Source organism: Oenanthe melanoleuca, chromosome 1A (assembly GCF_029582105.1).
Source record: "Oenanthe melanoleuca isolate GR-GAL-2019-014 chromosome 1A, OMel1.0, whole genome shotgun sequence".
In the NCBI taxonomy this organism is placed as follows: Eukaryota; Metazoa; Chordata; class Aves; order Passeriformes; family Muscicapidae; genus Oenanthe; species Oenanthe melanoleuca.
The window spans coordinates 20,040,234-20,057,324 of NC_079334.1; the positions used below are offsets into that span (position 1 = coordinate 20,040,234).

The window sequence follows — 17,091 nt, forward strand, 5'->3', positions numbered from 1 at the left end:
GTGTTAGACTGGGTCTGTACTGCTGCCCTGTCATCAGGGGAAGGTAAGATTTGGGACAGAGTCACCATCTAGTGGCTGCTCCCAATAAAGGACACGGGCTGGATTCAACCAGGACATTTGATGTTGCTTGTCAGTTGGGAAAAAAAGCTACCACACATGTAGTAATTACTGTGTGCCTGGATAGAATTACTTGGTAGCTGCAAGTTTTTTCACCATGTTGTTTCCTCAGCTTGGCAAGTGCATATCTTAATCTCTCATTGCCTGTTTTTCTGCTCCTTGACTCGTGAAAAGAATGCCTTCTGCCATCTCAGATGTAAAGTCAATGTCCTCTTCTGCTTCATACCTTGCCTTTAGGCCTATTCTCCCTTGAGTCCTTGAGAAAATGGCTACAGAGTAAGTGATAAGTTAAGGAGTATTTGAGTTAGATATGTATACATATGGGCAAATAAAAGGTCAGTTTCTCTTGTATGCCCATTCTAGTTTGTTTGCCTTTATAGGACCTCATCCAGTGACATTTGGAAAAGATTTATATGTGTTCTTGCACCTTCAGACAGTTTGTACCACACTAGAGATGCCAGGCAAACACAAACCAGTAGCTGCTGGCACTATACTAGTCCTGGCAAATCTGTGTGATCTGTTTTCCTAATTACCAAGCTAGTTTACATTAAAAAAAAAAACCAAACAAACAAGAAGCACAAAAAAAGGCAGGGAAAAGAGATAAGTACACTAATAATTTGTGATACATTCTTAGATGCATTTCTTGAATACTCAAACACAGCAGCTTATTATTTTCTTTTTTTTTTTTTTTCTTTTAGAGTATCAACTAAAAGTCTGGTTTCCTTCCTTTCATGAGGGATGTTTCCACCCTCAATTTTTTAATCATGTCAAATGTTGAGAAGCAGTACATATGTTTTCTCCTCCTTGTATCATGGCATGGCTGCCATGCTTATCTTACCAAGATTTATATCCTTGTCTAATTTAGCTTTTCATAAATAATTACGAATCACTCATGAGACCTTGCCAACTGCTCCAGTCCCACAAAGTGACCTGACCTGAAACCCCAAAGTACTGAGAAACATTCATCTTGGAGTATTTTCATAGGCAGTGCTTCAAAGGAATTGCGGTTTAAAAATATGCAGCTATTTTGGTGACCACTTGTGTGGGATAAAGTTTCCCATCAGTAATAGCAGGACTGTAATAGAGCTTCAAGGAGAAGGGAGGAGCTCAGGAGAGCAGTCACAGCACCTTTTGCCTCATTCTGCTCAAGAAGTAGGAGTCTGCAGCAGTAAACAGTCGACTTCATTAACTTAACGTGGACTGAATTTGCAACAGAAATGCTGTAAATTTCAGATAATTCACAGAGGGTGAAAAGTTCCTCTGGCAAGTATCCATGGCCTCTGCATAGTCAGGAGCAATGTTCTTTATTTTCTGGCCAGGTGTGAAGAGTGGCCCAGCCATATAACTGAGGAGTGGTGGTTTGAAGGAGCAAAGATAGGGAAACGTGGCTGCAGATGTGCAGCTTGGAGCTCTGCTCTGAGCAAGGTGTACAAGTGGCTCTCACTTGTAGAGCCTCAGGGGTTGAAGCTACACCTGCAAGAACAACCTCTGAGCAGTTCTGTCCATCCAGCATTTCTGTCCAGTGGCTCAGAGGCATCTCATCCTCAGGAATGGGAATTTAACCTCACAAAAAACAGATGATAGACAACTTGGAATATCCTCCACTACTTGGCTAACAGCTTGATTTTTCCTTTAATATGGGAAAAGTTACACGGGGTGGATTCTTCTTCATTTCTAGCTCTTCAGTAAAGAAAAGAACTTAGCTAGAAATGCTACCATTGGAGTGATAAAGGCAATTCTCTGAAAAACAGAGGGCTTGACTCTCTTACAAAAGGCTTGAAGTGACAGTCCACAGTAAGGTTTCTCATGGCTTTTCTAGGTGAATTTGCTAGGATGGCTGTTCTTCTCCAACTTTATTGGGGAACAATAATAAGAAAATACAGACCTTCTACTTGCTTACAAGGGTATTATTAGTTGAAATCAGAATTCTCTTATGTCCTAGTGGAGATAACGTATTTTGAATTATTTGTTGAAGCTGTTGATTAGTCCATAAATCAAAGCATCTGTCTGAGATGGCTGTGGCACCCTAACTAGAAATCAAAGGAATGATAAGCTAGGAGTGAAATACATGAAGAAAATGGTTTTTTAGGTATTTCATAAGCAACTGAGAATGTGCTTGTGATCTTATATGCTAACTGTGTTCTGGTTTGGAAACCTTAGCATTTTGTAATACTTCCTTTAGTGTATTTCTTATCATTATGAATAAGATATAAGATTTTTTGTTGGTTTTAGATGTGTTGGGCAAACACCAGTTTTTTCAATTTCAGTGTATCAGCAGATGAAGATAAGACTTTTGACATTCTCTGCTATAGATTCCAGTGTTAGTGAGCTGTCCTGGAATTCACAAAGCCTTAAGGAATTGTGTTCATTCTCACTGACTCTTGGACATTTTGGTTTGTGTAGCTTTGCTGGTGGTTGGGGGCAGCAAGTTGAAGAAGCTAGTTTTTTAAAGATATTTGCAGTCCTCAAGCACATGGTTCAATATAGCTACTAATGCTTGAAGATGAGAGTAAATTGAAGTTGGAACAACTTGTTAACTAGAAGAATCAATAAAATTGCTTGTACTGCCATTGGGAAATAGAACTTTTTTTTTAAAAATTGAAGTTTTACTCTCAATGAATGAAGGTTTTGTTGGTTCTTTGAATCAAAGCCAGGACTGTCTTACCTAGTTTAAAATTTCTTCGACAAGTCTGGCTGAAGCCCAGGATATAAATCAGAGCATAGTGGATTTGTCCTCATTTCTCACCACCCTCATGGAACAAGGTCCAGGAGCTGGTGTGTAAAACCAGACCTATCTGTTCTTCTGATTGTTCTGAAAGCTGGGACAAGCTTTTTGCCTCCTTAGTTGGACCTAGGTAGTGAAAAAAACCTTAGTCTTTTCCTCATTCCTTTCAGTGGGCTTCTACAGATTTGAAACCTAAATAAGCGAAGATGCAACAAGATGCTTGTTTAATGTCCTTTACATTCTGCAAAATGTATCCCTGAACTTTGTTGCTGCTGTTAAATAGTGCTTTAATGCAAATTACTCACTGTGTTTTCCTGCTTCCACCTCTTTGTCTCCTTTCTATGTATTTCTGAATTTTTTTTTGTTTTTCTGTGGTAGATTAAAATGAGTAATGCCTGCCCTGTCCCTGAGCCTTGCTTATCTGCTGAGATGAGCAATAGGTTGCAGAACTTTTTCAAAGAGGACTGATAGAAAAGTTTCTAAAATTTTCTTTTGTGTGTGTGTGGAATGCTCCACAAATGGATGAGCAAGAGAACCCTTCATTAAGCACTGTCTATGAACTTCCCACTAGATTAAAAAAAAAAACAAAAAATTCCTTATCTATGGGACCGCAAAATCCTTATCTGTGGTGGTTGGGCTCAGTTGTGGTGCATCTGTGGTACAGTGGGGGTACCTGTGCCAGAGAGCACACACTGCCTCTTGGTATCCATGAGGAAATGCTGTGCAGTGTAAATAAGATCTGATGGATCAGGTTTAGTTTGTCTTCCAGGTGACTTCTGACTGGCCTGGCAGCTTTCACTGGGCACTTGATGGTTGCTGAATAATCTGGTTTTGTTCAAGGGAGCATTTGTTGGTTTTGTGGTACCTCAAAGGTGGCAGCTGTAGTGAAATCCCAGATATGGGATATTCCAGTGCCCTGTACTGGGTTATGTTCATTGGGAAACAGAAGCTGCATTGGGCGCACAAAGAACAATTCAAAAGTAGTATCCTATTGAACATTGTCCTGTATGTTGAGAGTTAAGACATTGCAAACTTGACTGGGTGCAAAGATTTTAATCTGTCTTGGTCCCAGCTCCAGTCTGCTCTGCAGATTTCTGTGAGACTTAACCACAAATAATGCTTGTTCTTATTCTTGACACAGAACTGCATTTCTTCTAAATAAACACCTACTTCACCATCCCATTTTACATGCCTTCACTGTGTTTGAGACTTAGAATAAATCAAGAGGAAGGTTGGCCTGGAGCTTTGTTTATTTTACAGGATAATTTATTTAAACAGTTTTGTTGGGTTTTTTTTTAAGGGGAAGGTATAGCATAACTGTTGTGAAAAGTTGTCTATAATTTGCTGTATTTTTTCCTCCCTTCTGACAGTGATCCGAGCTAAAGTGGTGGGGAAGAAGCTCATGAAAGATGGGCCCTTTGGAACGATGCGATACACAGTCAAGCAGATGAAGGTATGTTTGCAGACATTTCCCATGGGCTAGTAGTTACAGTAAGGAATCTAATTAACATGTAACAACAAACACTTTGCAGGCTTAACAGCACCTTCACTTTTTGTACTGGCCCTACAGAATGGAAGGAAACCAGCAATTGGTAGAAATTTGCCTGGAGAAGGGAAAGGAGCAGGAGGAGATCATTCCTGTCATACAGTGCTGAATACCTGAATTCTTCCATTATTTTACGATTTCTCGTAGTAAAAGATGCCAGATGGTCTTCTCTAGGTAATGAAGAAGTGTTTTGTGTTCAGCATGCACAGAAATGCCAGCTTTTCCATGCAGCACTTTCATTAAATCCACGAAGGAAATTACGGTAGGGGGTCTGCCAGCCTTGGGAGAGTGCTCATTTCTCTTCTTTCCTTGCTTTCTTTGTGACCAACACTTAGGGTTACGGCATTTTTTCCATGTAAAAAACAAATGAAAATCTTATAGTGAAGTCTTTATATAAAGCTAAATGGAGCATTGTAGCTTTTAAATATTGTCAGCTTAGAAGAGCTGGGAAGTATTGATTGAGAGATGAGAAGAGCTAGAACAACACCAGTTGCTTGATTTCTTTAGTTGCTTTCTTCAGAGCTCTAATTCTTTGCTGCACAAATTGCATTCAACCTGCTGCTTTGGACTTGAGTTTTTTTCTTAAACTGCCCCCTTGTTATGTAATGCTAAAAATCAGCCCTAGATTGTTTTTCTTGGCAATGCCATTCCAGTCATAAGACTGGTTTATGTCTTTAGGAAAAAAAAAAAAAAGAAAGGGAATGGAAAAGCTTGGCAGAGACTGCAGAAATCTGAAACATATTAGACAAAGTAAAGGTTCAGAAAAAACCAGTCACTTGCCTGCCTTGTAACAGTAACTCTCTTTATAAGGCAGTTTATAGCTAAGCACGAAAGCGGGGAGGAGGAGACGCAAAGCCTGTTTCATAAGCTGTCACAAAACCATGCACGTAGCCAAATCTGGTCCTGGCATGGCTCTTCCACAAGGGTGGAATGCCTGCACTTTGAATAAGAGGGCATGAGATGTAGGGCTTGTTGACTTCCTTAACCTTAAAAATTTCTCTGCAAGATTCCAAAGGAAATATATATTTGTAAAAAAAACCAAAACCAGAACTGGTTGTATTGGCAATAGTGAGACAACACGGCCACTTTTTTTTTATGGCTGTTGTTGACCTCATCAGGCTTGCAGCACTCTGTGCGGTTCTTCTCCAGTTTTGTCACTCTCAGCAAGTGTACCCTGCTTCGCAAAACTACTCAGTGTCCACTTGCTGCAGTTGCTTCATCAACTCCTTTCTGATTTCATCCTGGTCTGTCCAGTGCCACTACTTTTCATCCTTCTCAGTGCCAAGAGTTTGGTGCTTCCTTGTCTAACAAATGACCACGAACAGTGATCTAGAATAATGGTAGTCCCTGAAATGATCTACTACCCTTTACCACTCAGAACACCGCCCCTTTTCTAACTAAGACACCTGAGCCAGTCCTGGCTGTTTTCATTGGGTTGTTCTGCAGCACAGGGCCTTTCTGCAGGGGCATTTCCACAGTGTTTTGTTAGGAAGTTATGTGTCCAACAAAAGCAAGAGGGATTTTAAAGAGGAAATTGTGTGTTGGTCAAACTGCCCTCATGTCTGCTGTTTAGATGGTGGGCTGGTGGGATGCTGCACTGGACATTTAACTGTGACCTTTGGCAGGAAGGAACCTGAAGCAAAGTGCTCAGTAGTAGGACTGGAATGTCCGGAGGACATAGTTCTTCATAAACAAACAAATAAACCAAGTGTCTTCTTTGGAAACCCTGCTGTCTTTCTGCTGAACTTAGATACTTAAGTATAAAAAGGGATTTAGATCCATACAGTGAGGGAGTTTAGAGGGACACAGCAAATTTCTTCCTTGTTTGCAATGAAAGCTGACTGTCCTCCTGCAGAAAAGAGAACTAAAGAGGCCTATGGCTCTGCACAGCTGCATGGGAACAATTCTGAAGATAAAATTAAAATGTCAGTCTGCATAGACCCTTCTGCACCTGCAGGTGAAAAATAAACAAGCTGTTTAATCTATCAGTGTGTGCTGAATTGCCTGTGGAAAGCACTGAAAGCCTTGAAGGGCAACAAACCATCTCCATAGTTCTTTCACGGGCTCCTTGGAATTTGCTGGATTGGATTCCTGATCTCACTAACATTCCTGAACTCATTGCTGCATTTCACAACTAAACCAGCTTGAAGCCTGGACTGGAGCACAAGGTCAGCCCACAGGGACAGAACAGTGCCAAGCTTTCTAGAGTTCAGGTTTGTTGTCTGAAGAGGCCTTGTGCTTTTCCAAGCAACCTCTGCCTCTCCCACTGCTTTCTCAAATAATATAAGAATACTTTGAGATCACATGTCATAAATCTGCACAGGACTGATCTAACCCCTATGTGTTCTGTGATCTTGCAAGTGCATTCTGAGAATGGCCTGAGCCTATTTCAGGAAACTGCAAAGGAAACAAGGAGATAAGATATTTCTCCTCCATAAGCACAAACAGTCCTGGTTGACCATGGCAGCACCCTGCACAGGCTGCCAGAAGCAAGGAGACTTTCCTTCTTTCCTTGGTTTGTTGCTTATCTGTAAAATGAGTCTATGGGGGGAAATGTGATAGTCCCAAGAGGAAAGAGGTGGGGTAGGATTAATTTAGTTTAATTTTAGACAGACTGAAATGAGGTGTTGAGTCTTTCCAGCTCTCTTGATTGTCAATGGATAGAGAGAGGAACCACCAAGTGTAATTGAGTCCACAAGTTGTAGGCAGCTATTTTAGGATGGGCAGAGTTGTTCTGGAGGTGTCTGTTCTTGGCATTTGTCTAGAGAGGATGCCTAATTCCTGTGAATTTCCTATATTTTAGGTAGCTGAAGGTTAGGCAAGGTGTGACTTCCAGCTCTTGGTATCTAGTGCAACCTCACATGGGAGGGATAGAGGGAGGAGCATCATGAAGAGTTTTACAGAGTGAAGTCATTTAAGCAGCAGGAACTACCGCAGGATTTGTCTGTGCATTTCTGAGGCGGTATGGGGGCTGCTAAGGGGAATGCTGACACAGATGGAAATAGAGCAGCACTAGCAGACATCACCATGTCATGTTTGCTAATACTTCATTCCCTGTTATTATGCTTCCAAAAATATACAAAAAATTGTGGGGACAGGAGAACTCTGAGGGTAGCGGTTAGGAGAGAGGAGAGGCTGGCTTTATGGGTGGGTTTCCTCTGACTGGTCTACAGCACTTGCAAGACACTTTGTATATCCAAAATAATGCTCAAGGTATTGTTTTATATGTTTTGACAGTGGCCACCTGTAGAAGATTCCCCTTGCCAAACTTTCTGTTTCCTTTCCTGAGAGCCAAGGTCCTCCTGGTGAATTTTGTTCAGTCATCAGAGGGTGTGGAAGGCCCTGTCTGCCCCAGCATGGGTTCAATCAGCATGGCAGTGGCTGCCATCGATGTGGGTCACTGAGGGCTGAGTGGAAGTGCTTTTTGGGAGGCTGAGCATGCTTTCTTTAGCAGCCCTGACAGTGGTGGCCCTGATGGTAATGTGAACAGGAAATTAGGTCCAGGAGCTGAAAAACAGGCCCCAGTTCAGGATCACTGGCTACTTCCTAGATAGTCATATTGGACTTGATGGCTCAGAAGATGTGAAAAGTGATGACTGTAACAGTCTTGTAGGAAGGACCTGAGCAGGTTCCCTGGGGAATCATTAATGTAACTCACAGCCCTGTGGGCAAGAGGAAAAAAGGGCTCCAAGTGTGCCTGCCCACGTGCAGACCTTATAACAGATACTTAATTAGCCCAACATGACTGGGAGCTCAGCACTGTGAGTGACAGATCCCTTGCACTGCCATGCACAGTGTGCAGCTCTCTGCAGTGTTGATAATGCACTGCTGGAGGGGGCAGCTGGGCAGCCCCAGCTGTTATCTTAGCTAGTTTTATCTGCTTAGATACTCTTATCTGAGCTTCTTGGTGTGACACCCACTAGAAAGGGGTCTGGACATGTGATCTTTATTCTATGTGCCTTTCCTCACAGTACTCTTGGGAAACAAGAAACAAAAGTGTGCTGAGGGACAAATAGCTCATCCAAGGACAGACAGGATGCTTGTGCCAGAATCTAGATCTCCAGCTATGTTGATTGGATTGGAAAATCTGAGTAGGTCATCCAATACCAAGAAAATTGCAGGGATAAAGCAGAGATTAGGTAAAGTTCACTTCTTCCATATCCTTTGAAAGACTTTGGCCACTGATGGATACAATGTCATGTTTCAAGCATGATCTATGAGTTTTTGTTGATACAGTAGGATTAATTTTAAAAAATCCTTTTCTTGCATGTTAGCTGGGTATAGAAGAAAGGCTGGAAAATGCGAACTCTTTAGCATGTCTTTTACTGTACCCAGCAGTGCTGTACTGAGTTGTGACACTGTTACAAGATCATGCTGATTAGGGAAATCTATCTAAGGAGAATGTCACCTGGGTGACATTCCATAGATGCTCCAAAGACAATTTGACCTCTCAGCATAGCAGAATTAGTAATAATTTTTTATGGTTTTATGTCAAATATTTAGGCCTAGCATAAAGTCTGTTAAATTAACAGATGTTCTTTCAGAAATAAAAGGATTTGTTGTTTTTAAAGGAGATGGGGGAATGGTGAGAAGCTGGGGTAATAGGGGACTTCAGGGATTGGGATGCTGCCTGGAGAAGAATACTACATTAGGTGACATAGCAGCAAGGATCTATAGCTCTGGGATTGTTTGGGAATTTTTGGCCCTTTTTTGCCTAAATAATTAATATTTACTACTAAACTGAGTGTGAATGTGCTTTTTATCAGTAAAGATGAGAGAGAAAAGGATAGACTGGAAAATCCTAGGAAGCTGATTCCCTCTGTCTTGTATTGTTTCTTAACTTCTAAATATTGGCCATTTGTGGAGTTGACAGAAAAAGAATGACTGAATGCTTTGAAAAGACAAATTTTAAAGATGAAATTCTCAGGAAAATAATCCTCAGTGTTTCAAAAATAGGATATGTTTAATGGGTCCAATGTACACATGTAGTGGTTGTTTCATTGCTATGCAAAGACTTCATTATGCTGCTAACAGGTGGGCATGAGTTTCTCTAAATTGCAGCAGTAAGGCCAGGTCAGATGGGGACATGTGCTAATTTCTGACTGAATCCAACTGCCAGTGTATCTGTGGGCTCATGTTTCGATTAAACTGAGCTGGAAGAAAGATTATTAAGAAGGAGGAGGAGTGCAGAGGAATTATGTATACATGATATTTTCTTTATGGCGCCCATCAGTACTGGACTAATTTTAGAAGATGGTGTAGAATTCAATGTCTGCATTCATTGAGTTAGAGAAACATTAAGTCCTTGCTGAGGTCAGCAGGAGCTGCGTGTGCTACGCGTTTGAGAAGGAGGCGTCTGGCTTGATGACTTAGATCAAGCGCCAAAGGTTTGAAACTCTTACAGCAGCAAGGCTGGAAAATAGGGTAATTGTTGAAAAGAAAAACCCCTTAGTTTGGAAGAAATTGTTTAAATCACATAGAGGAGAAAGATTCCAAGCTTGAACTAATTTTATTTCTCCCTAATTATGACCTTTATAAGGGGGAAAAAAATTGTCAGGATGTTGGCAGAGCCTGCAGCACTGGCGCTTTGTTCAGTCAGTGCCACTGGAACTAATATGAACGGGAGAAACTGGTCCCTGTGCTGAATTGCAATGCCTTATTAGCAGGTGGTTTTTCTGCTTTACCAGCAGATCCAGTAGGGAGACTTCCATGAGTCCAGCCAGCGTCATTATTCCTTCACTTGTGTAAAACCCAGAAAATTTATTGCTTACCACCAAAAACTAGGAATGTAGTTTGTAAAGAACCTTAAGTGAAATTTGTCCTCTTAAGATGACTAAAAGAATTTGTATTGTTTCTCTAGATGTACAGGGGCTTCCAGATAATGCCACATGTTCAGTACATCTACACAGAAGCCTCTGAGAGTCTTTGTGGAGTCAAGCTGGAGGTCAACAAGTACCAGTATTTGATTACAGGTAAAGGACCTTGTACTTCTCCCTAAGCAAAAGCTCTTCTGTTTTATACATACACCTGTTAAAGACATAGGCAGTGGTGTTGACAGCTCTGTACACAATTTCCTAAGTGTTAACATGGCCAACAGTGTTCTGGTGTTCAGTACTCTACTCTGAGTGACTCTGAGAGTCACTCTCTAGATGCCTCTCTCTTTCCTAAAGTCTATCTTGTACACAGGAATGCTCTGACAAGTATGTCGGATGACAGTTCATGGCTCTCAATGTATACCTGAGCTGGCATGTCTGTCACAGGGAACTGGGTGTTACTAGGCTGTGTCAGAAATGGAAAGTCGTTTTTGGAATGAGTTGGAGAAATGCAGGCTGCTGAGATGGGGGGATGCAGGGGGATGGGCATGTGGCAGTTGTCAAGTCTTGTTTCTAGGGAAGGTGTCAGTTCACTTGCTCTGTTCAGAGGAGCTTGACAGCTGCTCTTTACTAACCTGCATGTTGTCGGTGGTGTTCTCAGCCAGCACAACACTCCTGACTTTCAGAAGTGCTGTTATCTTGCTGGCCAGAGATTCCTCAACCAGTTAGTAAAAACAAAGTATTTGCTGAGCAATGGCTGAAGCCAAACACATTGAGAGCATTAGCAATGTCAGGAAATGAGAGAAGTGCTTGAGCTGAGAAGTGCTAACTTGTGACCATGTCTGTTTTCTAGGCCGGGTGTATGAGGGGAAGGTTTACACTGGCCTGTGCAACTGGTATGAGAAATGGGACCGGCTGACCCTGTCCCAGCGCAAAGGGCTGAACCACCGTTATCACCTGGGCTGTGGCTGCAAGGTATGTGTGTCTCTAAGGTGGCATTCAGACATTCAAACCCAAGAGCTCTGTTTCTCCTGGCTGGTAATACACAACGATGCTGGAGAACAGTCAGGAAGAGAAAAGGAGGACAACAATTTTTACAGATAAGTTCATTTCTAGTGTTGAGACCAGAGAAGACACAATCAAATAAAAATGCAGAGTCTGTGCCTTTAATATCCTGTTGGAGTTAATTGGGGTTGGGGGAGACTTTCTGAATCTATGCAGAATGATTTGCAGGTGAATGAAATCAGGCATCAAATGCTTGGCAAGATATGCCCAGCCTTTTTTCCTGTGTAAACATTTTGAGTACTTAAAACCCCACAGGCTGGCACTGGAACTAAGACTTTTGCACATGGCGTCAGGCCTGCAAAAACATAGACATAAGCTCAACTTTTCTGCACCTGAAAAGCCCTTTTCACTATGGAATTAGCTGTGTGTGTGAAGCTAAGCACATGCTTACGTGAGGCTGAATTTTGGATTAGTAAGCGAGGTTTGAGGCAGTGGAATTCTGAATTGCTTTTCTCTGTTAAAAAGGCATTTTATATAATGTTGTTTTTACATGTAGCCTTACCTGATTTCTCTTTCCAATTGCAGATTAGGCCCTGCTACTACTTGCCCTGCTTTGCCACCTCCAAGAATGAGTGCATTTGGACAGACATGCTCTCCAACTTCGGCCACTCGGGATATCAAGCAAAGCACTATGCCTGCATCCAGAGGGTGGAAGGCTACTGCAGCTGGTATAGAGGATGGGCACCTCCAGACAAAACGATAATCAATGCCACAGATCCCTGAGCAGCTCTCCCTTTCCTTATTTCCCCTCTCCCTTACTTGTGGCTGATCTTCCTTTGGACACTAACTCTTACCAGATCGTGATGATGACAATGAAATTAGTGCCTATTTTCATGCAAATTCTAGCACTTGGAACACTTAAAGAAAAGGAAAAAAAAAAAAGGAAAGGAAAAAGTCTGTGCTACCTTACTGAATTTGTAATCACCTTTTCCATTTTTTGATACCACTCATTTTGATCAGACAACATTTGGGAGCTTACTTTTGCACACCAGAGGGTAAAATGGGAGGGAAAAAAAAAGGAAAAAAAATAAAAAAAGATGGAGCTCTTGCTCTCTTACATGTATCATTAGCTGTAGCAATATAATCTCTATTTTTTTAGGAAAACAAAAATCTAAAAACTATGCCAATTAGGCACTGTATTCTTCTATGCGCTGGCTTCCCATCACCCCTCCTCATGCACTAAGTGCTGAAAGTACATAGAAAAATCTATTTTAAGGGAAACAGATTTTATTTATCAGATTAATCAGGCAAATGAAGCAAAATGAAAAGAAACCCAGCCTAAACTCTGGACAAAGTGACATCCAAAAGAAATCCTCCTCTCTAGGAGAGACTGGCAATGGTTGACTCCAGCAGTGGGAGACTTTACCTGGTGTGTCTGACCACATCATCTGGTAAAAGCATTGTTGACTGACTGTCCTTGCTAATTCAGTCACAGTGTGAATGCAACAGCACGTTTGAAGTTCTGGCTTTCCCCAGAATAAAATAGAGTATTTTGTATTCTTGTTGTTGTTTCAAAAACAAAAGCCCCATCCCCTATTTTTAGGGAGGTAAATGCAACTACAGTAAAGCATATGAAGGGTTGTCCCATCCTGTTTTGAGCAGCATTGACCCCTGAAATTTTTGCAGCTTAGCTTCAACAGCAAAACCAGCTTGTGAACACCTTAAACCAAACAGATGCAAAAATAACAACTGTAAATCAATCACGTGCAAGAGGGAAAGGGGAGACTTGCTAGAACTCTTATTATTTAAAAAAAAAAAAGTATTGCCAAAATAGTGTTTTGCTGAACTAAGATGTATATACACATAATGACATAAGCTATTTTTGACAGGACGTGGAAATTTTTGGTGTTATAAACAAAAGAATGGTTTGATTGTGTTTTAAAGACAGAAATATTGACATTCCGAGTTGGTGAGTTGCTTTTCTTGTATTGAAGCTCCAGTGTATCTGCAGTAGTGGCTACAGTCATTGTTTCCTCTGTAACTCCTTGCACCATGGTTCCTCCCCTGCAGCTAAAATAGCTGCATTTGTTTATATGGTGAAAGGAAGTGTGTGTGTGGGCTAGGCAAGGAAAAGTGGTCTCCTAATAAGTGTTGTCTGGGATCATAAAATTTTCAGCTGCCTGGAGGATTCCTTCTGTGTCAAGTGCTGTGTTTCCCTCTAGGCACTGTTAAGCATAGCCCTGTGCATGTGCTCATACCATGTCCTGCAGTCATGTGGGAGGAGAAGCCTTACTGTCTTGTGCTTTGCTGTTGACTGGAGAAGTTTTTTTTTTTCATTCTATTTTGGTTTTTTATTATTAAGAAAACTATAATATAATTTTTCTTATCAAATAAAAATATTTTAAGTTTTAATGATGGTGAAGAAGGGGTGCTGACAAAATGGGTGACTAAGTTTTGGATGGGGAGGGCTTGGGCAGGGAGAAGATTGTGCTTAACTTCATTTTTGTATTATTATGATTATTTATCTTAAGTTTCCATATATCTTCCGTTCATTCCACTTAGAAAGCAGAGCTGCCACCAGCAGGAAAAAGTTGATGCAGTGATTCCAGCTTGAGGCAATATAGCATTTTACCATCAGTGACCTCAATTACTGGGAGTTGTGTAGAACCTCTTTGCCAAATGGAAAAGAAAGGGTGTCTGAGATGGGCCCTGATGTGTTTTTATGTTCCTTGCGTGCTACCAGAGCTCTGCCAGATGTACACCCTCTGAAATGCCCCATTTGTTGGATGACTTGTTGCAGCAAAAAGCTTCATTTTTAGCATGAACTTTAAAGGGCATTTTCACAGAGCTGCTGTTAGAGGTGCCTAGGTCTGCTGCATTTTTTCCCAGCAGCTCTGAGTGGCAATGCAGCACAAAACACATTGGATTTTCCTGTGATTTAAACCTGGAACACTTCTCAGAAGTCCTCTTCCCTGTGACTACTCCTAAATTATGGGTTGGAGATGAGAGGGAGAGTAGGGTGCTTCATGACACCCATCACAGGATCAGGTGGTGGTTCAGAAAGTTGTTCCTTTTGGCAAAATACAGGTTTGGACTTTGGGCCCAGTGGAACAATCTCTGTTTGATTTGTGCATGGCTGACAAAATCTGTGAGGGTCACTGAGGGCAGAGTGGAGCCACCCTCAGTGTTAGCATTGTTTGGAGTCGGCACTGCAGGATGTGGCCCTCCTCAAGCTCAAGGTGACTTGGCAAAGCTGGCATCTCTGTGAGCTGCTGCCACTTCTCACAGCTTTGGAAGGCTAAACAAAAATGCCCCTCGATGCAGTAAAGTGTTGGTTTGAATTTTCATTAAACTGCAGCTCTGCATATTTTACCTGTCACTGATTCATTTAGCTAGCTGAGACATCACAGTATTGCACTCGAATTATTGTGAAAATATTTGCGTTCTAATGCTATCAGGACTTGTGTCCTTACGTAGGATATAATGTAGCTATGTGCTTTGTAAACAACAAAACAGCAGATGCATTACTAGAAAGTGAAGCATATTCCCACTTTGTTTTGCAGATGGTAAAATATTTCTGAGATGCAAACAGCTAGACTGGCAGGGACAGAGATTTGGTGGAAATCTTTGCCCTTGCCATGTAAAGAAACAGTTGTTAAGGCTTTTCAAAATGTGGAGCCGAAAGGAGGGGGAGCAATCCAGTGAAAATACATTTCTTTTGGGAAGCTTTTTTATGTTGTTTCTGTGGATGCTATCAGGGACATGCATTTCTTGGGCTTGTGCTTGCATTAAGGACCTGCCTGAAGGCACTCCTGAAGTGGAAGCCATTACATGGATTGAACAGGCTCTAAATCAGACTCAAAGACTTCTTCCTTTCTGTCAACTCTACTTTCTTCTACTTTGCTAAGTCACTTCTGCCTGCCTGTGGACATGTCCAGAATTATACACACACTCCCTGCCGCCATGCTTTAGACATACCAACATTATTTAAAAATACTTTTTAAAGTGCACAGCTGATTTCTAGACTGAAACTGTTCAGTTTCTTATTTATGCATATTTTTTCCTTACTTGCTGGAGAGTGTTTCCCCTTTAAAATGGCAAAAGTATATATGAAGGTTTGGGAATGTTTAGATTCTATTTGTCTTTTCCAAAATGGAGGAGGTAGAAAGTAGGAGGAGATCTGTGCATGGAATTCCTTAAATAAAGTCCTCTTGCAGGAGGCTTCGACCTACCCTGTATGGGGGGGGCAAAGCCATTTTGAAGTCTAAATTTCCCATATTTTGAAGAGTTATGTGGCCCTTTAGGCAGGACTATTCTAAAACCTAAATCTATCATTGTATCTCATTCATACTTGTCAGAGTGAAATGCTACCTCACAGTGATGGGAAACATACTGTTGTGTTTTTAACATTAAAGACTGTTGGAAATAAAGGTCTCCATGAGAACAAGCTTCCATGCTTGCGACTGTCTCTGAAAATACTGCTCACTTATAATGTACTTGATAGCTTAAAAGGACAGAACAGAATTTAGGGAACTGCAAAAAGTTTGTCTTTTTTAGAATAAATGACTTTTGGGGCTTCCAGTCTTGAGGAAAAAGAAACATTAAAACCCACTAAACATTTGCTGCTGTTTCGCTTTTATTGGCTTCTCCTTCTCTCTGACACTGTCCTTCCTTCATAGAGCCACTCTGCTGTTCCTGATAGTCATGGAAAATTGGGGAGAGAACCAAACCCATGTGAAAAATCTTGTCCAGAAGGAATGTATTTGTTGCTAAATTTTCTAGCACTGTTTACAGTTTTCCTCCATGTTATTTATAAATTTTATATTCAGTGAATGTATATTGTCTTTTAAGGTAATGTTGCATAATGTTCACTTTTTATAGTGTCCTTTTATTCTAAACAGTAAAGTGGTTTTATTTCTATCACAGACATTCTGTCTCTGCTTCACTTATATTAGTTTCTGTCAACTTCAAATGTACACAAATGGATTTGCAACTGGATTTATTAATTTCCTTCCCCTTCCTTGATACCCTTTTATTGGTCCCAAAGCAGATATTCCACCTCTGGCAATTCTTGCACTTTGTCAAAGATCCCTTCAGGATTCACCCCCTCTCTTTTTAAGAGGCTGTTCTCTCTAAGAATTGTTACCCAGTAGAGGCAAAAAGTCAGTTTTGAAGTTAGTGGCTCCCAGTTGTTAACTGGCCATAGGAGGTCAGTACAGAGCAAGGCAGTCATTAGGGCTGGCTGTAGCACCAGTAGGTCCTTGGAAGAACACTTGCCAGATTGCTCTTATTTCCAGAAATCTGATCATTATGGGGAGGTCTGAAAGTGCATGCCCATGGCAAAGAGAAGAAAGAGCATCTTTTCTGTTATGAAATGTCAGAATCTTGTGTCCTCTCTTTTGGCCTACTGTTTAAGGCTGATTAAAAGTGGCCTGTACTCATGAGGAAGAAGCTTCAGTAAAAGCATTTTCAGTTAAGTTGAAATGCTCAAAAAATGGACCTACTGTTAGACATTTCCTATATCTCACTTTTTACTCTTGGAAAATCTAGTCTCTACAGAGATGAAAGAATGAAAGAGATCTTTGAATCAATTCTCTGTTTAATCCAAAGGTTTAGAAAGTAGACTCTGGAAAATTCTGAGGGTCTCCTATGTGAGAACTTAAGTGCTTGAAGTGTGTTACATTGCAGAGAGGTAAAATCATAATGCTTGTTACAAAGACTTCTGGGGGGTCACCCATCAAAGGACCGCACTGAGTTTTATGAGTGCTCACTGGTACAGCTTGGAAATGCCCCAGGAGAGGCAAGAGTGATCAGTGTATTCCTGTCTAACAGATGGAGAAGCTGATGCACAGTGGGCAAGCAACTTCCACACGTGTTTGGTGATG

At 41.2% G+C, this 17,091-nt stretch overlaps 1 protein-coding gene across 1 annotated transcript; it reads left to right on the top strand.

Annotated features, from left to right (window-relative positions):
- The first annotated feature begins 292 nt into the window (after positions 1 to 292).
- TIMP3 (TIMP metallopeptidase inhibitor 3) lies at positions 293 to 16,135 on the top strand. The gene is made up of 5 exons (XM_056482049.1): positions 293 to 313; positions 4,155 to 4,295; positions 10,249 to 10,360; positions 11,055 to 11,176; positions 11,792 to 16,135. The coding sequence occupies exons 1-5, from the start codon at positions 293 to 295 to the stop codon at positions 11,987 to 11,989; spliced, it is 594 nt and encodes a 197-aa protein (XP_056338024.1). The 3' UTR covers positions 11,990 to 16,135.
- The last annotated feature ends 956 nt before the right edge of the window (positions 16,136 to 17,091 follow it).

Bases quoted from the DNA above. Each gene is read 5' to 3' on its own strand.
- TIMP3 (XM_056482049.1), top strand. From the start codon at position 293: ATGCCTTCTGCCATCTCAGAT. The intron at 10,361-11,054 runs GTAAAGGACCTT...TCTGTTTTCTAG, and splicing joins GTACCAGTATTTGATTACAG to GCCGGGTGTATGAGGGGAAG. The intron at 11,177-11,791 runs GTATGTGTGTCT...TTCCAATTGCAG, and splicing joins ACCTGGGCTGTGGCTGCAAG to ATTAGGCCCTGCTACTACTT.